This window comes from Dermacentor andersoni, chromosome 7 (genome assembly GCF_023375885.2).
Source record: "Dermacentor andersoni chromosome 7, qqDerAnde1_hic_scaffold, whole genome shotgun sequence".
In the NCBI taxonomy this organism is placed as follows: domain Eukaryota; kingdom Metazoa; phylum Arthropoda; class Arachnida; order Ixodida; family Ixodidae; genus Dermacentor; species Dermacentor andersoni.
In genome coordinates, this window is record NC_092820.1 from 28,951,549 (window position 1) to 28,972,486 (window position 20,938).

The 20,938-nt window shown below is 44.8% G+C and overlaps 1 protein-coding gene across 1 annotated transcript in view; it reads right to left on the bottom strand.

Annotated features, from left to right (window-relative positions):
• The window catches only part of LOC140219238 (uncharacterized), a 301,899-nt gene that overhangs the window by 177,683 nt on the left and 103,278 nt on the right, over positions 1–20,938 (bottom strand). The window contains exon 7 of the mRNA XM_072289047.1: positions 19,114–19,187. Within this exon, the coding sequence (XP_072145148.1) occupies positions 19,114–19,187 (74 nt within the window). The remainder of the gene's footprint in view (positions 1–19,113; positions 19,188–20,938) is intronic.

Here is a 20,938-nt window from a genome sequence, read left to right on the forward strand (position 1 = left end):
TTCTGTGTGCCTTAAAGTGCTTTGATTCTGCTTGAAAATGTGTTTGTCTCTGTGTGTCATATAGTTCGTCGATTCTGCCTGAAAACGCACTTGATTCTCTGTGCCCTATAGTGCGTTGATTCTGCCTTAAAACGTGCCTGTTTCTGTGTGCCATATAGTGCGTTGATTCTGCCTGAAAACGCCCTTGTTTCTGTGTGCCTTAAAGTGCTTTGATTCTGCTTGAAAATGTGTTTGTCTCTGTGTGTCATATAGTTCGTCGATTCTCCCTGAAAACGGACTTGTTTCTCTCTGCCATATAGTGCGTTGATTCTGCCTTAAAACGTGCCTGTTTCTGTATGCCATATAGTGCGTTGATTCTGCCTGAAAACGCCCTTGTTTCTGTGTGCCTTAAAGTGCTTTGATTCTGCTTGAAAATGTGTTTGTCTCTGTGTGTCATATAGTTCGTCGATTCTCCCTGAAAACGCACTTGTTTCTCTGTGCCATATAGTGCGTTGATTCTGCCTTAAAACGTGCCTGTTTCTGCGTGCCATATAGTGCGTTGATTCTGCCTGAAAACGCCTTTGTTTCTGTGTGCCTTAAAGTGCTTTGATTCTGCTTGAAAATGTGTTTGTCTCTGTGTGTCATATAGTTCGTCGATTCTCCCTGAAAACGAACTTGTTTCTCTGTGCCATATAGTGCGTTGATTTTGCCTTAAAACGCGCCTGTTTCTATGTGCCATATAGTGCGTTGATTCTGCCTGAAAACGCCCTTGTTTCTGTGTGCCTTAAAGTGCTTTGATTCTGCTTGAAAATGTGTTTGTCTCTGTGTGTTATATAGTTCGTCGATTCTCCCTGAAAACGCACTTGTTTCTCTGTGCCATATAGTGCGTTGATTCTGCCTTAAAACGTGCCTGTTTCGGTGTGCCATATAGTGCGCTGATTCTGCCTGAAAACGCCCTTGTTTCTGGGTGCCTTAAAGTGCTTTGATTCTGCTTGAAAATGTGTTTGTCTCTGTCTGTCATATAGTTCGTCGATTCTCCCTGAAAACGCACTTGTTTCTCTGTGCCATATAGTGCGTTGATTTTGCCTTAAAACGTGCCTGTTTCTGTGTGCCATATAGTGCGCTGATTATGCCTGAAAACGCCCTTGTTTCTGTGTGCCTTAAAGTGCTTTGATTCTGCTTGAAAATGTGTTTGTCTCTGTGTGTCATATAGTTCGTCGATTCTCCCTGAAAACGCACTTGTTTCTCTGTGCCATATAGTGCGTGCATTCTGCCTTAAAACGCGCCTGTTTCTGCGTGCCATATAGTGCGTTGATTCTGCCTGCAAACGCCCTTGTTTCTGTGTGCCTTAAAGTGCTTTGATTCTGCTTGAAAATGTGTTTGTCTCTGTGTGTCATATAGTTCGTCGATTCTCCCTGAAAACGGACTAGTTTCTCTCTGCCATATAGTGCGTTGATTCTGCCTTAAAACGTGCCTGTTTCTGTATGCCATATAGTGCGTTGATTCTGCCTGAAAACGCCCTTGTTTCTGTGTGCCTTAAAGTGCTTTGATTCTGCTTGAAAATGTGTTTGTCTCTGTGTGTCATATAGTTCGTCGATTCTCCCTGAAAACGCACTTGTTTCTCTGTGCCATATAGTGCGTTGATTCTGCCTTAAAACGTGCCTGTTTCTGCGTGCCATATAGTGCGTTGATTCTGCCTGAAAACGCCTTTGTTTCTGTGTGCCTTAAAGTGCTTTGATTCTGCTTGAAAATGTGTTTGTCTCTGTGTGTCATATAGTTCGTCGATTCTCCCTGAAAACGCACTTGTTTCTCTGTGCCATATAGTGCGTTGATTTTGCCTTAAAACGCGCCTGTTTCTGTGTGCCATATAGTGCGTTGATTCTGCCTGAAAACGCCCTTGTTTCTGTGTGCCTTAAAGTGCTTTGATTCTGCTTGAAAATGTGTTTGTCTCTGTGTGTTATATAGTTCGTCGATTCTCCCTGAAAACGCACTTGTTTCTCTGTGCCATATAGTGCGTTGATTCTGCCTTAAAACGTGCCTGTTTCGGTGTGCCATATAGTGCGCTGATTCTGCCTGAAAACGCCCTTGTTTCTGGGTGCCTTAAAGTGCTTTGATTCTGCTTGAAAATGTGTTTGTCTCTGTCTGTCATATAGTTCGTCGATTCTCCCTGAAAACGCACTTGTTTCTCTGTGCCATATAGTGCGTTGATTTTGCCTTAAAACGTGCCTGTTTCTGTGTGCCATATAGTGCGCTGATTATGCCTGAAAACGCCCTTGTTTCTGTGTGCCTTAAAGTGCTTTGATTCTGCTTGAAAATGTGTTTGTCTCTGTGTGTCATATAGTTCGTCGATTCTCCCTGAAAACGCACTTGTTTCTCTGTGCCATATAGTGCGTTGATTCTGCCTTAAAACGCGCCTGTTTCTGCGTGCCATATAGTGCGTTGATTCTGCCTGCAAACGCCCTTGTTTCTGTGTGCCTTAAAGTGCTTTGATTCTGCTTGAAAATGTGTTTGTCTCTGCGTGTCATATAGTTCGTCGATTCTCCCTGAAAACGCACTCGTTTCTCTGTGCCATATAGTGCGTTGATTCTGCCTTAAAACGCGCCTCTTTCTGCGTGCCTTATAGTGCGTAGATTCTGCCTGAAAACGCCCTTGTTTCTGTGTGCCTTAAAGTGCTTTGATTCTGCTTGAAAATGTGCTTGTCTCTGTGTGTCATATAGTTCATCGATTCTCCCTGAAAACGCACTTGTTTCTCTGTGCCATATAGTGCGTTGATGTTGCCTTAAAACGCGCCTGTTTCTGTGTGCCATATAGTGCGTTGATTCTGCCTGAAAACGCCCTTGTTTCTGTGTGCCTTAAAGTGCTTTGATTCTGCTTGAAAATGTGTTTGTCTCTGTGTGTCATATAGTTCGTCGATTCTCCCTGAAAACGCACTTGTTTCTCTGTGCCATATAGTGCGTTGATTTTGCCTTAAAACGCGCCTGTTTCTGCGTGCCATATAGTGCGTTGATTCTGCCTGAAAACACCCTTGTTTCTGTGTGCTTTAAAGTGCTTTGATTCTGCTTGAAAATGTGTTTGTCTCTGTGTGTCATATAGTTCGTCGATTCTCCCTGAAAACGCACTTGTTTCTCTGTGCCATATAGTGCGTTGATTTTGCCTTAAAACGCGCCTGTTTCTGCGTGCCATATAGTGCGTTGATTCTGCCTGAAAACGCCCTTGTTTCTGTGTGCCTTAAAGTGCTTTGATTCTGCTTGAAAATGTGTTTGTCTCTGTGTGTCATATAGTTCGTCGATTCTCCCTGAAAACGCACTTGTTTCTCTGTGCCATATAGTGCGTTGATTTTGCCTTAAAACGCGCCTGTTTCTGTGTGCCATATAGTGCGTTGATTTTGCCTTAAAACGCGCCTGTTTCTGTGTGCCATATAGTGCGTTGATTCTGCCTGAAAACGCCCTTGTTTCTGTGTGCCTTAGAGTGCTTTGATTCTGCTTGAAAATGTGTTTGTCTCTGTGTGTCATATAGTTCGTCGATTCTCCCTGAAAACGCACTTGTTTCTCTGTGCCATATAGTGCGTTGATTTTGCCTTAAAACGCGCCTGTTTCTGTGTGCCATATAGTGCGTTGATTCTGCCTGAAAACGCCCTTGTTTCTGTGTGCCTTAAAGTGCTTTGATTCTGCTTGAAAATGTGTTTGTCTCTGTGTGTTATATAGTTCGTCGATTCTCCCTGAAAACGCACTTGTTTCTCTGTGCCATATAGTGCGTTGATTCTGCCTTAAAACGTGCCTGTTTCTGTGTGCCATATAGTGCGCTGATTCTGCCTGAAAACGCCCTTGTTTCTGGGTGCCTTAAAGTGCTTTGATTCTGCTTGAAAATGTGTTTGTCTCTGTCTGTCATATAGTTCGTCGATTCTCCCTGAAAACGCACTTGTTTCTCTGTGCCATATAGTGCGTTGATTTTGCCTTAAAACGCGCCTGTTTCTGTGTGCCATATAGTGCGCTGATTATGCCTGAAAACGCCCTTGTTTCTGTGTGCCTTAAAGTGCTTTGATTCTGCTTGAAAATGTGTTTGTCTCTGTGTGTCATATAGTTCGTCGATTCTCCCTGAAAACGCACTTGTTTCTCTGTGCCATATAGTGCGTTGATTCTGCCTTAGAACGTGCCTGTTTGTGCGTGCCATATAGTGCGTTGATTCTGCCTGCAAACGCCCTTGTTTCTGTGTGCCTTAAAGTGCTTTGATTCTGCTTGAAAATGTGTTTGTCTCTGCGTGTCATATAGTTCGTCGATTCTCCCTGAAAACGCACTCGTTTCTCTGTGCCATATAGTGCGTTGATTCTGCCTTAAAACGCGCCTCTTTCTGCGTGCCTTATAGTGCGTAGATTCTGCCTGAAAACGCCCTTGTTTCTGTGTGCCTTAAAGTGCTTTGATTCTGCTTGAAAATGTGCTTGTCTCTGTGTGTCATATAGTTCATCGATTCTCCCTGAAAACGCACTTGTTTCTCTGTGCCATATAGTGCGTTGATGTTGCCTTAAAACGCGCCTGTTTCTGTGTGCCATATAGTGCGTTGATTCTGCCTGAAAACGCCCTTGTTTCTGTGTGCCTTAAAGTGCTTTGATTCTGCTTGAAAATGTGTTTGTCTCTGTGTGTCATATAGTTCGTCGATTCTCCCTGAAAACGCACTTGTTTCTCTGTGCCATATAGTGCGTTGATTTTGCCTTAAAACGCGCCTGTTTCTGCGTGCCATATAGTGCGTTGATTCTGCCTGAAAACACCCTTGTTTCTGTGTGCTTTAAAGTGCTTTGATTCTGCTTGAAAATGTGTTTGTCTCTGTGTGTCATATAGTTCGTCGATTCTCCCTGAAAACGCACTTGTTTCTCTGTGCCATATAGTGCGTTGATTTTGCCTTAAAACGCGCCTGTTTCTGCGTGCCATATAGTGCGTTGATTCTGCCTGAAAACGCCCTTGTTTCTGTGTGCCTTAAAGTGCTTTGATTCTGCTTGAAAATGTGTTTGTCTCTGTGTGTCATATAGTTCGTCGATTCTCCCTGAAAACGCACTTGTTTCTCTGTGCCATATAGTGCGTTGATTTTGCCTTAAAACGCGCCTGTTTCTGTGTGCCATATAGTGCGTTGATTTTGCCTTAAAACGCGCCTGTTTCTGTGTGCCATATAGTGCGTTGATTCTGCCTGAAAACGCCCTTGTTTCTGTGTGCCTTAGAGTGCTTTGATTCTGCTTGAATATGTGTTTGTCTCTGTGTGTCATAGTTCGTCGATTCTCCCTGAAAACGCACTTGTTTCTCTGTGCCATATAGTGCGTTGATTCTGCCTTAAAACGCGCCTGTTTGTGCGTGCCATATAGTGCTTTGATTCTGCTTGAAAATGTTTTTGTCTCTGTGTGTCATATAGTTCGTCGATTCTCCCTGAAAACGGACTAGTTTCTCTCTGCCATATAGTGCGTTGATTCTGCCTTAAAACGTGCCTGTTTCTGTCTGCCATATAGTGCGTTGATTCTGCCTGAAAACGCCCTTGTTTCTGTGTGCCTTAAAGTGCTTTGATTCTGCTTGAAAATGTGTTTGTCTCTGTGTGTCATATAGTTCGTCGATTATCCCTGAAAACGCACTTGTTTCTCTGTGCCATATAGTGCGTTGATTCTGCCTTAAAACTTGCCTGTTTCTGCGTGCCATATAGTGCGTTGATTCTGCCTGAAAACGCCCTTGTTTCTGTGTGCCTTAAAGTGCTTTGATTCTGCTTGAAAATGTGTTTGTCTCTGTGTGTCATATAGTTCGTCGATTCTCCCTGAAAACGGACTAGTTTCTCTCTGCCATATAGTGCGTTGATTCTGCCTTAAAACGTGCCTGTTTCTGTGTGCCATATAGTGCGTTGATTCTGCCTGAAAACGCCCTTGTTTCTGTGTGCCTTAAAGTGCTTTGATTCTGCTTGAAAATGTGTTTGTCTCTGTGTGTCATATAGTTCGTCGATTCTCCGTGAAAACGCACTTGTTTCTCTGTGCCATATAGTGCGTTGATTCTGCCTTAGAACGTGCCTGTTTCTGCGTGCCATATAGTGCGTTGATTCTGCCTGCAAACGCCCTTGTTTCTGTGTGCCTTAAAGTGCTTTGATTCTGCTTGAAAATGTGTTTGTCTCTGTGTGTCATATAGTTCGTCGATTCTCCCTGAAAACGCACTCGTTTCTCTGTGCCATATAGTGCGTTGATTCTGCCTTAAAACGCGCCTCTTTCTGCGTGCCTTATAGTGCGTAGATTCTGCCTGAAAACGCCCTTGTTTCTGTGTGCCTTAAAGTGCTTTGATTCTGCTTGAAAATGTGCTTGTCTCTGTGTGTCATATAGTTCGTCGATTCTCCCTGAAAACGCACTTGTTTCTCTGTGCCATATAGTGCGTTGATGTTGCCTTAAAACGCGCCTGTTTCTGTGTGCCATATAGTGCGTTGATTCTGCCTGAAAACGCCCTTGTTTCTGTGTGCCTTAAAGTGCTTTGATTCTGCTTGAAAATGTGTTTGTCTCTGTGTGTCATATAGTTCGTCGATTCTCCCTGAAAACGCACTTGTTTCTCTGTGCCATATAGTGCGTTGATTTTGCCTTAAAACGCGCCTGTTTCTGCGTGCCATATAGTGCGTTGATTTTGCCTTAAAACGCGCCTGTTTCTGTGTGCCATATAGTGCGTTGATTCTGCCTGAAAACGCCCTTGTTTCTGTGTGCCTTAGAGTGCTTTGATTCTGCTTGAAAATGTGTTTGTCTCTGTGTGTCATAGTTCGTCGATTCTCCCTGAAAACGCACTTGTTTCTCTGTGCCATATAGTGCGTTGATTCTGCCTTAAAACGCGCCTGTTTCTGCGTGCCATATAGTGCTTTGATTCTGCTTGAAAATGTGTTTGTCTCTGTGTGTCATATAGTTCGTCGATTCTCCCTGAAAACGGACTAGTTTCTCTCTGCCATATAGTGCGTTGATTCTGCCTTAAAACGTGCCTGTTTCTGTCTGCCATATAGTGCGTTGATTCTGCCTGAAAACGCCCTTGTTTCTGTGTGCCTTAAAGTGCTTTGATTCTGCTTGAAAATGTGTTTGTCTCTGTGTGTCATATAGTTCGTCGATTATCCCTGAAAACGCACTTGTTTCTCTGTGCCATATAGTGCGTTGATTCTGCCTTAAAACTTGCCTGTTTCTGCGTGCCATATAGTGCGTTGATTCTGCCTGAAAACGCCCTTGTTTCTGTGTGCCTTAAAGTGCTTTGATTCTGCTTGAAAATGTGTTTGTCTCTGTGTGTCATATAGTTCGTCGATTCTCCCTGAAAACGGACTGGTTTCTCTCTGCCATATAGTGCGTTGATTCTGCCTTAAAACGTGCCTGTTTCTGTGTGCCATATAGTGCGTTGATTCTGCCTGAAAACGCCCTTGTTTCTGTGTGCCTTAAAGTGCTTTGATTCTGCTTGAAAATGTGTTTGTCTCTGTGTGTCATATAGTTCGTCGATTCTTCCTGAAAACGCACTTGTTTCTCTGTGCCATATAGTGCGTTGATTCTGCCTTAAAACTTGCCTGTTTCTGCGTGCCATATAGTGCGTTGATTCTGCCTGAAAACGCCCTTGTTTCTGTGTGCCTTAAAGTGCTTTGATTCTGCTTGAAAATGTGTTTGTCTCTGTGTGTCATATAGTTCGTCGATTATCCCTGAAAACGCACTAGTTTCTCTGTGCCATATAGTGCGTTGATTCTGCCATAAAACGTGCCTGTTTCTGTGTGCCATATAGCGCGTTGATTCTGTCTGAAAACGCCCTTGTTTCTGTGTGCCTTAAAGTGCTTTGATTCTGCTTGAAAATGTGTTTGTCTCTGTGTGTCATATAGTTCGACGATTCTCCCTGAAAACGCACTTGTTTCTCTGTGCCATATAGTGCGTTGATTTTGCCTTAAAACGCGCCTGTTTCTGCGTGCCATATAGTGCGTTGATTCTGCCTGAAAACGCCCTTGTTTCTGTGTGCTTTAAAGTGCTTTGATTCTGCTTGAAAATGTGTTTATCTCTGTGTGTCATATAGTTCGTCGATTCTCCCTGAAAACGCACTTGTTTCTCTGTGCCATATAGTGCGTTGATTCTGCCTTAAAACGTGCCTGTTTCTGTGTGCCATATAGCGCGTTGATTCTGCCTGAAAACGCCCTTGATTCTGTGTGCCTTAAGTGCTTTGATTCTGCTTGAAAATGTGTTTGTCTCTGTGTGTCATATAGGTCGTCGATTCTCCCTGAACACGCACTTGTTTCTCTGTGCCATATAGTGCGTTGATGTTGCCTTAAAACGCGCCTGTTTCTGTGTGCCATATAGTGCGTTGATTCTGTCTGAAAACGCCCTTGTTTCTGTGTGCCTTAAAGTGCTTTGATTCTGCTTGAAAATGTGTTTGTCTCTGTGTGTCATATAGTTCGACGATTCTCCCTGAAAACGCACTTGTTTCTCTGTGCCATATAGTGCGTTGATTTTGCCTTAAAACGCGCCTGTTTCTGCGTGCCATATAGTGCGTTGATTCTGCCTGAAAACGCCCTTGTTTCTGTGTGCCTTAAGGTGCTTTGATTCTGCTTGAAGATGTGTTTGTCTCTGTGTGTCATATAGTTCGTCGATTCTCCCTGAAAACGCACTTGTTTCTCTGTGCCATATAGTCCGTTGATTTTGCCTTAAAACGCGCCTGTTTCTGTGTGCCATATAGTGCGTTGATTTTGCCTTAAAACGCGCCTGTTTCTGTGTGCCATATAGTGCGTTGATTCTGCCTGAAAACGCCCTTGTTTCTGTGTGCCTTAAAGTGCTTTGATTCTGCTTGAAAATGTGTTTGTCTCTGTGTGTCATAGTTCGTCGATTCTCCCTGAAAACGCACTTGTTTCTCTGTGCCATATAGTGCGTTGATTCTGCCTTAAAACGCGCCTGTTTCTGCGTGCCATATAGTGCTTTGATTCTGCTTGAAAATATGTTTGTCTCTGTGTGTCATATAGTTCGTCAATTCTCCCTGAAAACGCACTTGTTTCTCTGTGCCATATAGTGCGTTGATTCTGCCTTAAAACGCGCCTGTTTCTGCGTGCCATATAGTGCGTTGATTCTGCCTGAAAACGCCCTTGTTTCTGTGTGCCTTAAAGTGCTTTGATTCTGCTTGAAAATGTGTTTGTCTCTGTGTGTCATATAGTTCGTCGATTCTCCCTGAAAACGCACTGGTTTCTCTGTGCCATATAGTGCGTTGATTTTGCCTTGAAACGCGCCTGTTTCTGTGTGCCATATAGTGCGTTGATTCTGCCTGAAAACTCCCTTGTTTCTTTGTGCCTTAAAGTGCTTTGATTCTGCTTGAAAATGTGTTTGTCTCTGTGTGTCATATAGTTCGTCGATTCTCCCTGAAAACGCACTTGTTTCTCTGTGCCATATAGTGCGTTGATTCTGCCTGAAAACGCCCTTGTTTCTGTGTGCCTTAAAGTGCTTTGATTCTGCTTGAAAATGTGTTTGTCTCTGTGTGTCATATAGTTCGTCGATTCTCCCTGAAAACGCACTTGTTTCTCTGTGCCATATAGTGCGTTGATTCTGCCTTAAAACGTGCCTGTTTCTGCGTGCCATATAGTGCGTTGATTCTGCCTGATAACGCCCTTGTTTCTTTGTGCCTTAAAGTGCTTGGATTCTGCTTGAAAATGTGTTTGTCTCTGTGTGTCATATAGTTCGTCGATTCTCCCTGAAAACGCACTTGTTTCTCTGTGCCATATAGTGCGTTGATTCTGCCTTAAAACGTGCCTGTTTCTGCGTGCCATATAGTGCGTTGATTCTGCCTGATAACGCCCTTGTTTCTGTGTGCTTTGAAGTGCTTTGATTCTGCTTGAAAATGTGTTTGTCTCTGTGTGTCATATAGTTCGTCGATTCTCCCTGAAAACGCACTTGTTTCTCTGTGCCATATTGTGCGTTGATTCTGCCTTAAAACGCGCCTGTTTCTGCGTGCCATATAGTGCTTTGATTCTGCTTGAAAATGTGTTTGTCTCTGTGTGTCATATAGTTCGTCAATTCTCCCTGAAAACGCACTTGTTTCTCTGTGCCATATAGTGCGTTGATTCTGCCTTAAAACGCGCCTGTTTCTGCGTGCCATATAGTGCGTTGATTCTGCCTGAAAACGCCCTTGTTTCTGTGTGCCTTAAAGTGCTTTGATTCTGCTTGAAAATGTGTTTGTCTCTGTGTGTCATATAGTTCGTCGATTCTCCCTGAAAACGCACTGGTTTCTCTGTGCCATATAGTGCGTTGATTTTGCCTTAAAACGCGCCTGTTTCTGTGTGCCATATAGTGCGTTGATTCTGCCTGAAAACTCCCTTGTTTCTTTGTGCCTTAAAGTGCTTTGATTCTGCTTGAAAATATGTTTGTCTCTGTGTGTCATATAGTTCGTCGATTCTCCCTGAAAACGCACTTGTTTCTCTGTGCCATATAGTGCGTTGATTCTGCCTGAAAACGCCCTTGTTTCTGTGTGCCTTAAAGTGCTTTGATTCTGCTTGAAAATGTGTTTGTCTCTGTGTGTCATATAGTTCGTCGATTCTCCCTGAAAACGCACTTGTTTCTCTGTGCCATATAGTGCGTTGATTCTGCCTTAAAACGTGCCTGTTTCTGCGTGCCATATAGTGCGTTGATTCTGACTGATAACGCCCTTGTTTCTTTGTGCCTTAAAGTGCTTGGATTCTGCTTGAAAATGTGTTTGTCTCTGTGTGTCATATAGTTCGTCGATTCTCCCTGAAAACGCACTTGTTTCTCTGTGCCATATAGTGCGTTGATTCTGCCTTAAAACGTGCCTGTTTCTGCGTGCCATATAGTGCGTTGATTCTGCCTGATAACGCCCTTGTTTCTGTGTGCTTTGAAGTGCTTTGATTCTGCTTGAAAATGTGTTTGTCTCTGTGTGTCATATAGTTCGTCGATTCTCCCTGAAAACGCACTTGTTTCTCTGTGCCATATTGTGCGTTGATTCTGCCTTAAAACGCGCCTGTTTCTGCGTGCCATATAGTGCGTTGATTCTGCCTGAAAACGCCCTTGTTTCTGTGTGCCTTAAAGTGCTTTGATTCTGCTTGAAAATGTGTTTGTCTCTGTGTGTCATATAGTTCGTCGATTCTCCCTGAAAACGCACTTGTTTCTCTGTGCCATATAGTGCGTTGATTCTGCCTTAAAACGTGCCTGTTTCTGTGTGCCATATAGTGCGCTGATTCTGCCTGAAAACGCCCTTGTTTCTGTGTGCCTTAAAGTGCTTTGATTCTGCTTGAAAATGTGTTTGTCTCTGTCTGTCATATAGTTCGTCGATTCTCCCTGAAAACGCACTTGTTTCTCTGTGCCATATAATGCGTTGATTTTGCCTTAAATTCGCCTGTTTCTGTGTGCCATATAGTGCGCTGATTATGCCTGAAAACGCCCTTGTTTCTGTGTGACTTAAAGTGCTTTGATTCTGCTTGAAAATGTGTTTGTCTCTGTGTGTCATATAGTTCGTCGATTCTCCCTGAAAACGCATTTGTTTCTCTGTGCCATATAGTGCGTTGATTCTGCCTTAAAACGTGCCCGTTTGTGTGTGCCATATAGTGCGTTGATTCTGCCTGAAAACGCCCTTGTTTCTGTGTGCCTTAAAGTGCTTTGATTCTGCTTGAAAATGTGTTTGTCTCTGTGTGTCATATAGTTCGTCGATTCTCCCTCAAAACGCACTTGTTTCTCTGTGCCATATAGTGCGTTGATTCTGCCTTAAAACGTGCCTGTTTCTGTGTGCCATATAGCGCGTTGATTCTGCCTGAAAACGCCCTTGATTCTGTGTGCCTTAAGTGTTTTGATTCTGCTTGAAAATGTGCTTGTCTCTGTGTGTCATATAGTTCGTCGATTCTCCCTGAAAACGCATTTGTTTCTCTGTGCCATATAGTGCGTTGATTCTGCCTTAAAACGTGCCCGTTTCTGTGTGCCATATAGTGCGTTGATTCTGCCTGAAAACGCCCTTGTTTCTGTGTGCCTTAAAGTGCTTTGATTCTGCTTGAAAATGTGTTTGTCTCTGTGTGTCATATAGTTCGTCGATTCCCCTCAAAACGCACTTGTTTCTCTGTGCCATATAGTGCGTTGATTCTGCCTTAAAACGTGGCTGTTTCTGTGTGCCATATAGCGCGTTGATTCTGCCTGTAAACGCCCTTGATTCTGTGTGCCTTAAGTGCTTTGATTCTGCTTGAAAATGTGTTTGTCTCTGTGTGTCATATAGGTCGTCAATTCTCCCTGAACACGCACTTGTTTCTCTGTGCCATATAGTGCGTTGATGTTGCCTTAAAACGCGCCTGTTTCTGTGTGCCATATAGTGCGTTGATTCTGTCTGAAAACGCCCTTGTTTCTGTGTGCCTTAAAGTGCTTTGATTCTGCTTGAAAATGTGTTTGTCTCTGTGTGTCATATAGTTCGACGATTCTCCCTGAAAACGCACTTGTTTCTCTGTGCCATATAGTGCGTTGATTTTGCCTTAAAACGCGCCTGTTTCTGCGTGCCATATAGTGCGTTGATTCTGCCTGAAAACGCCCTTGTTTCTGTGTGCTTTAAAGTGCTTTGATTCTGCTTGAAAATGTGTTTGTCTCTGTGTGTCATATAGTTCGTCGATTCTCCCTGAAAACGCACTTGTTTCTCTGTGCCATATAGTGCGTTGATTCTGCCTTAAAACGTGCCTGTTTCTGTGTGCCATATAGCGCGTTGATTCTGCCTGAAAACGCCCTTGATTCTGTGTGCCTTAAGTGCTTTGATTCTGCTTGAAAATGTGTTTGTCTCTGTGTGTCATATAGGTCGTCGATTCTCCCTGAACACGCACTTGTTTCTCTGTGCCATATAGTGCGTTGATGTTGCCTTAAAACGCGCCTGTTTCTGTGTGCCATATAGTGCGTTGATTCTGTCTGAAAACGCCCTTGTTTCTGTGTGCCTTAAAGTGCTTTGATTCTGCTTGAAAATGTGTTTGTCTCTGTGTGTCATATAGTTCGACGATTCTCCCTGAAAACGCACTTGTTTCTCTGTGCCATATAGTGCGTTGATTTTGCCTTAAAACGCGCCTGTTTCTGCGTGCCATATAGTGCGTTGATTCTGCCTGAAAACGCCCTTGTTTCTGTGTGCTTTAAAGTGCTTTGATTCTGCTTGAAAATGTGTTTGTCTCTGTGTGTCATATAGTTCGTCGATTCTCCCTGAAAACGCACTTGTTTCTCTGTGCCATATAGTGCGTTGATTTTGCCTTAAAACGCGCCTGTTTCTGCGTGCCATATAGTTCGTTGATTCTGCCTGAAAACGCCCTTGTTTCTGTGTGCCTTAAGGTGCTTTGATTCTGCTTGAAGATGTGTTTGTCTCTGTGTGTCATATAGTTCGTCGATTCTCCCTGAAAACGCACTTGTTTCTCTGTGCCATATAGTGCGTTGATTTTGCCTTAAAACGCGCCTGTTTCTGTGTGCCATATAGTGCGTTGATTTTGCCTTAAAACGCGCCTGTTTCTGTGTGCCATATAGTGCGTTGATTCTGCCTGAAAACGCCCTTGTTTCTGTGTGCCTTAAAGTGCTTTGATTCTGCTTGAAAATGTGTTTGTCTCTGTGTGTCATAGTTCGTCGATTCTCCCTGAAAACGCACTTGTTTCTCTGTGCCATATAGTGCGTTGATTCTGCCTTAAAACGCGCCTGTTTCTGCGTGCCATATAGTGCTTTGATTCTGCTTGAAAATGTGTTTGTCTCTGTGTGTCATATAGTTCGTCAATTCTCCCTGAAAACGCACTTGTTTCTCTGTGCCATATAGTGCGTTGATTCTGCCTTAAAACGCGCCTGTTTCTGCGTGCCATATAGTGCGTTGATTCTGCCTGAAAACGCCCTTGTTTCTGTGTGCCTTAAAGTGCTTTGATTCTGCTTGAAAATGTGTTTGTCTCTGTGTGTCATATAGTTCGTCGATTCTCCCTGAAAACGCACTGGTTTCTCTGTGCCATATAGTGCGTTGATTTTGCCTTAAAACGCGCCTGTTTCTGTGTGCCATATAGTGCGTTGATTCTGCCTGAAAACTCCCTTGTTTCTTTGTGCCTTAAAGTGCTTTGATTCTGCTTGAAAATGTGTTTGTCTCTGTGTGTCATATAGTTCGTCGATTCTCCCTGAAAACGCACTTGTTTCTCTGTGCCATATAGTGCGTTGATGTTGCCTTAAAACGCGCCTGTTTCTGTGTGCCATATAGTGCGTTGATTCTGTCTGAAAACGCCCTTGTTTCTGTGTGCCTTAAAGTGCTTTGATTCTGCTTGAAAATGTGTTTGTCTCTGTGTGTCATATAGTTCGACGATTCTCCCTGAAAACGCACTTGTTTCTCTGTGCCATATAGTGCGTTGATTTTGCCTTAAAACGCGCCTGTTTCTGCGTGCCATATAGTGCGTTGATTCTGCCTGAAAACGCCCTTGTTTCTGTGTGCTTTAAAGTGCTTTGATTCTGCTTGAAAATGTATTTGTCTCTGTGTGTCATATAGTTCGTCGATTCTCCCTGAAAACGCACTTGTATCTCAGTGCCATATAGTGCGTTGATTTTGCCTTAAAACGCGCCTGTTTCTGCGTGCCATATAGTTCGTTGATTCTGCCTGAAAACGCCCTTGTTTCTGTGTGCCTTAAGGTGCTTTGATTCTGCTTGAAGATGTGTTTGTCTCTGTGTGTCATATAGTTCGTCGATTCTCCCTGAAAACGCACTTGTTTCTCTGTGCCATATAGTGCGTTGATTTTGCCTTAAAACGCGCCTGTTTCTGTGTGCCATATAGTGCGTTGATTTTGCCTTAAAACGCGCCTGTTTCTGTGTGCCATATAGTGCGTTGATTCTGCCTGAAAACGCCCTTGTTTCTGTGTGCCTTAAAGTGCTTTGATTCTGCTTGAAAATGTGTTTGTCTCTGTGTGTCATAGTTCGTCGATTCTCCCTGAAAACGCACTTGTTTCTCTGTGCCATATAGTGCGTTGATTCTGCCTTAAAACGCGCCTGTTTCTGCGTGCCATATAGTGCTTTGATTCTGCTTGAAAATGTGTTTGTCTCTGTGTGTCATATAGTTCGTCAATTCTCCCTGAAAACGCACTTGTTTCTCTGTGCCATATAGTGCGTTGATTCTGCCTTAAAACGCGCCTGTTTCTGCGTGCCATATAGTGCGTTGATTCTGCCTGAAAACGCCCTTGTTTCTGTGTGCCTTAAAGTGCTTTGATTCTGCTTGAAAATGTGTTTGTCTCTGTGTGTCATATAGTTCGTCGATTCTCCCTGAAAACGCACTGGTTTCTCTGTGCCATATAGTGCGTTGATTTTGCCTTAAAACGCGCCTGTTTCTGTGTGCCATATAGTGCGTTGATTCTGCCTGAAAACTCCCTTGTTTCTTTGTGCCTTAAAGTGCTTTGATTCTGCTTGAAAATGTGTTTGTCTCTGTGTGTCATATAGTTCGTCGATTCTCCCTGAAAACGCACTTGTTTCTCTGTGCCATATAGTGCGTTGATTCTGCCTGAAAACGCCCTTGTTTCTGTGTGCCTTAAAGTGCTTTGATTCTGCTTGAAAATGTGTTTGTCTCTGTGTGTCATATAGTTCGTCGATTCTCCCTGAAAACGCACTTGTTTCTCTGTGCCATATAGTGCGTTGATTCTGCCTTAAAACGTGCCTGTTTCTGCGTGCCATATAGTGCGTTGATTCTGCCTGATAACGCCCTTGTTTCTTTGTGCCTTAAAGTGCTTGGATTCTGCTTGAAAATGTGTTTGTCTCTGTGTGTCATATAGTTCGTCGATTCTCCCTGAAAACGCACTTGTTTCTCTGTGCCATATAGTGCGTTGATTCTGCCTTAAAACGTGCCTGTTTCTGCGTGCCATATAGTGCGTTGATTCTGCCTGAAAACGTCCTTGTTTCTGTGTTCCTAAAAGTGCTTTGATTCTGCTTGAAAATGTGTTTGTCTGTGTGTGTCATATAGTTCGTCGATTCTCCCTGAAAACGCACTTGTTTCTCTGTGCCATATAATGCGTCGATTTTGCCTTAAAACGCGCCTGTTTCTGTGTGCCATATAGTGCGTCGATTGTTCGGGCAAACGCGCTTGTTTCTGTGTGCCAACTATCTCGTTGATCCTGCCTGACAACGCGCTTATTTCTGTGCGCCATATAGTCTGTTGATTCTGCCTGAAAACACGCTATTTTCTGTGTGCCATATAGTGCGTTGCTTCTGCCCGAAAACGCCCTTGTTTCTGTGTGCCAAAAAGTGCTTTGATTCTGCTTGAAAATGTGTTTGTCTCTGTGTGTCATATAGTTCGTCGATTCTGCCTGAAAACGGACTTGTTTCAGCTTACCATATAGTGTATCGATTCTGCCTGGCTACGCGCTTGTTTCTGCTTGCCATATAGTGCGTCGATTTCGCCAGAAAACGCGCTTGTTTCTGCTTGCAATATAATTTGTTGATTCTGCCTGAAAACGTGCTTGTTTCTCTGTGCCATATAGTGCGTTGATTCTGCCTTAAAATGCGCCTCTTTCTGTGTGTCATATAGTGCATCGATTCTGCCCGCAAACCCGCTTGTTTCTGCTTGCCATATAGTTCGTCGATATCACCTGAAAACGCGCCTGTTTCTGTGTGTCATATAGTGCTTTGATTATGTGTGGAAACGCGCCTGTTTCTCTGTGCCATATAGTGCATCGATTATGTCTGCAAACGCGCTTGTTTCTCTGTGCCAGATAGTGCATCGATTTCACCTGAAAACGCGCCCGTTTCTGGGTGTCATACAGCGCACCGATCGTTCCTGCAAACGCTCTTGTTTCTGTGTACCAACTATCACGTTGATCCTGCCTGAAAACGCGCTTGTTTCTGTGTGCCATAAAGTGTGTTGATTCTGCTTGCAAACGTGTTTGTTCCTTTGTGGCATATATCTATAGTGCGGCAATTCTGTCTGCAAATTCGCTTGTTTCTGGATGCCTTATAGTGCGTCCATACTGCCTGAAAATGCGCTAGTTTCTTTGTTGCATATAGTGCGTAGGCTATGCCTGAAAACGCGCTTGTTTCTGGGTGCCATATAGTCCGTCAATTGTGCCTGAAAGCACGCTTGTTTCTGTCTGGCATATAGTGTGTCGATTCTGCTCGCAAACGCGCTTGTTTCTGTGTGCCATATAGTGCGTCACCTGAAAACGCGCTTGGTTCTGTGTGCCATATAGTGCGTAGATACTGCCTGAAAGCGCGCTTGTTTCTCTGTGTCATATAGTGTGTTGATTCTACCTGAAAACGCGCTTGTTTCTGTGTTACATATAGTGCGTCGACCATGTCTGAAAACGCGCTTGTTTCTGTGTGCCATATAGTGTGCCGATTCTGCTCGCAAACGCGCTTGTTTCTGTGTGCCATATAGTGCGTCGCCTGAAAACGCGCTTGTTTCTGTGTGCCATATAGTGCATTGATACTGCCTGAAAGCGCGCTTGTTTCTCTGTGTCATATAGTGTGTTGATTCTACCTGAAAACGCGCTTGTTTCTGTGTTACATATAGTGCGTCGACCATGTCTGAAAACGCCCTTGTTTCTGTGTGCCATATAGTGTGTCGATTCTGCTCGCAAACGCGCTTGTTTCTGTGTGCCATATAGTGCGTCGCCTGAAAGCGCACTTGTTTCTGTGTGCCATACAGTGCGTCGATTCTGCCTGCATGCGCTCGTTTCCTTGAACCTATAGTGCGTCGATTTAGATTTAAAACGCGCTTGCTTCTGTGTGCCACATATTGCACTTGAATGCCAACTAATATATTTTGCGTACTTTGTTGTTTTCGTTGCATTGTGTTAAAACGCAGATTGATAGAAGTAGCTGACTTTTAAAGGCGCCTGCAAGCGCCTAATTATCAAGGCTATAGTATTGCTTAAATATTGCCGGTGCTGAGGAGAAGCAAAATATCGTGATGGACTGCTGACAGCTAGGCGGTGTTACGAAATTCTGAGCCAAGTAGGCATAGGTGAATGACGTCGTTTGATGTAAGACATGGGAGATCACTTTCTTAAAGCGTCGCCTTGTATTTGTCCTAAAATAGCCTGAGGATATGATAGAAAGCTCGCAGGCATCCATGTGATCGTGTAAGTTTGCATCGGTGACCTCAATGCCGCACATTGCGCAAATTGTTCTGGTGGAGTTTCGTGAAAAGTAACTCCCGACATTGCACGTCGATGTGGTCACAAATGCCGCGCTGAACCTTCAATTTTTTCGGCTCAGTGCGGCAGTTATGACTAGATCGACGTACTTTGCTTGCGCGGCAGTATTTAAGGCTGACTTATACTAGGCTGACCAGACGCTGATTTCCGTCTGCCGTCTGTTGGCGAAAGCGTTTTTTACCTTCGTGTCGGCGCCTCTGTCACACTGTAGCGATGCCGAGCTCTCTCCCTACCGTCGGCCGATTGTCGGCTTCGGTATAGTGTGACAGAGGCGCCAACACGAAGGTGAAAAAAGCAGTCACCGGCAGTCGGCAGACTGAAATCGGCGTCTGGTCGGTCTAGTATGAGTGAACCTTTAGCATAAAAGGCAACAGTCAGATCCAGTTTAAGGTGTGCAACGGCGTTGCACATACATGGCAGTGGCGCGTCAATAGTGTGCTTTCATACAAAGCAAAGCAAGGTTATGCCTTGTGAGCGTGCGCCTGAATTTGTTGCTTGAGTACAGAGTTTGAGGGTACCTGCGCAGCGCTCTCGTTGCTGGCGAGGTCGTCGGAATGTCGGCAAATCAGTGGCCGTTGGAATTGGCGATGCGAGCGTTAACGTTGGCGTTATATTTTCTGCAGTGCTGCAAAGGATGCTGTTTAAAAATGGCAAGGCAAATATTTCTCTACAGCGGTCCGCATTGCAATGCGTATGGGACGGGAAACAAAAAGCTACTAAGAGTTGTGCACTGCAGCACCTTTGAGGGTTGCGTACGTACGCACCAGCTGCGGAACCTAACGTATTATTGTCTAAAGTAGTGCGAAGTGCGCAGATATAACCAGGGCTCATGCACTTACCTGTGCCTATGCGCTCCCAGTAGTGACATTATGTTGAAACACTGCACTTACTGGAGCATGTCCAGAGTTACGTAATCATCCGCCTAGTTTTCATTAAACTATCGTTACAAATAAGAAAATGTATGACTCAAGCAAGTATTTGTGCAAACTCCTGGGGACGTTCGAACCCAATATCATGAAATACTTTCTTTCTCACCGTTTCCGTCAGCACTGAGTCTAAGGTAATTTCTTCCAAGATAGTTAGTCAACACCAGAGAAACCCTTGAAGTTCTGAAAGTTCATACCACATGTGTTACATATGTTGCTAAAGCCTTATAACAGCATTTTTATGAAATACGAATATCCCTGACACGCGGGCACTACAAATGTGTTTCAACTAGGGGACATCTGCCGGAAAAAGGCTCACGCAAGGTGACACGAGAAATCGACAAAACCTAATGATGCGGTAATAGTAACTTAAGTCTTTGAAAAAAACAAATCAAACTCAGGCCTGATCTTGCGCTAAATGTGAGAGAAATGAGTTAGCGTTACGGCGCGCCGCTTTGACGTTGCGGATCCATGATGTAAACTGAGCGCAATGCAAGGATATTGTATATTGTAAGGAAGATAGCGAACATGAGCGCAGAGTCAGCAGCATCGGCAGCATCAAGCGTGCAGCAGAGGCTCGAGCTAGAGGACTGTGCTCGGTGCATCCTAGAACCGGCGGCCACTACGAACTTCAATAATCTCCTTTATAAATGGTGGAGCCGTGCGGGGTAACGTTCCACTCTACCATCCTGGAACTCCGTTCTCGGACGCTACCCTCCGCCATGCCGGACGCCGACCAGCAGATTATTCCATCGCCGTGTCAGAGTTGTCGAACGATCTCACCGCTGCCACCAGTTGAAGGGGTTGTAGTTCGTAGGGAGGAACTTGGGAGGAACTAGGCGTACAGGGTTTATTTACCGTATTTACATTTTAAACAAGGGATACATTCGACAATCTAGCGTGACTGATACGAGCATGAAGTCCCAAACACACCCAGCACACGGCTGGTCGAGCACGAGCACACAGTAAACGAGCACGATCACAGCACACTGACGAGCTCCTTGACGAGCACGAGCACACAGCTCACGAGCACGATCACAGAGCACACTGACGAGCACACCCTAGCAGTCGATAAACAGCCGCTTATAAACACTCCGTGCTCCCTAGATCCCTAGGTGTGGGAAACGTTCGAGTCATCGCAGCCGAGCCGCCTTTGAGCGGGAGGGCTTAAATACACACGTACGCACAGCTTTCACTGCCCCCACCGAGGCCAGACGGGCTTCGCAGTACTCGGAGCTTACTTCTTGCCCAAAGGAGGTGCCTCTTATTCCCCAAGCTGACCCCCGCCACGTGGCCCCCGGTTCTCCATTGTCTTGCGTCTTGAAAGGCGCGTGGGGAGGTGCCGCCAATCACCTACCCTCGAGAACTCCCCCGCTCACGGCAGACGAGGTCGGCGGTGGCGGGTTCAGTAACAATGCCTGGTTCGTCGATCACGTCTCGGCATTCCGGCGACGAAGGGTCGAGAACGCTGCGTATTGTTCTCCGCACACAGTAGACTCAGTGACGCCGTGTGGCTAGAAGGTGGCGGTGGCTTTCCAGGAAAGGTCGACGCCGCTGTCGCACCTGGCTAGCAAAACTTTGCATGGCGGCACCTCGGCAGGCCAGACCTAACGGCCATCCGTCCCTTGCGCTGGCACCGTTCGCCAGCGGGAGCCTACCATCTTCAGCGGAACCCACGACAACAACGTTGAAGAGTGGCTGTCGTCCTACGAACGGGTGCGCGTTCACAACAAATGGAATGACTCGGACAAGCTGGCTTACGTATCATTCTACCTCGCGGGCGTGGCTAGTCTCTGGTTCAGAAATCATGAGAGGCATATCCGAACGGGGTGGCCGCTCAAGACGTCGATTACAGAAGTACTTGACCGACCCGCCGTCAGGAAACTGCGAGCCGAGCAGCGTTTGCGTACACGCGCACAGGACACGGGTGCGAC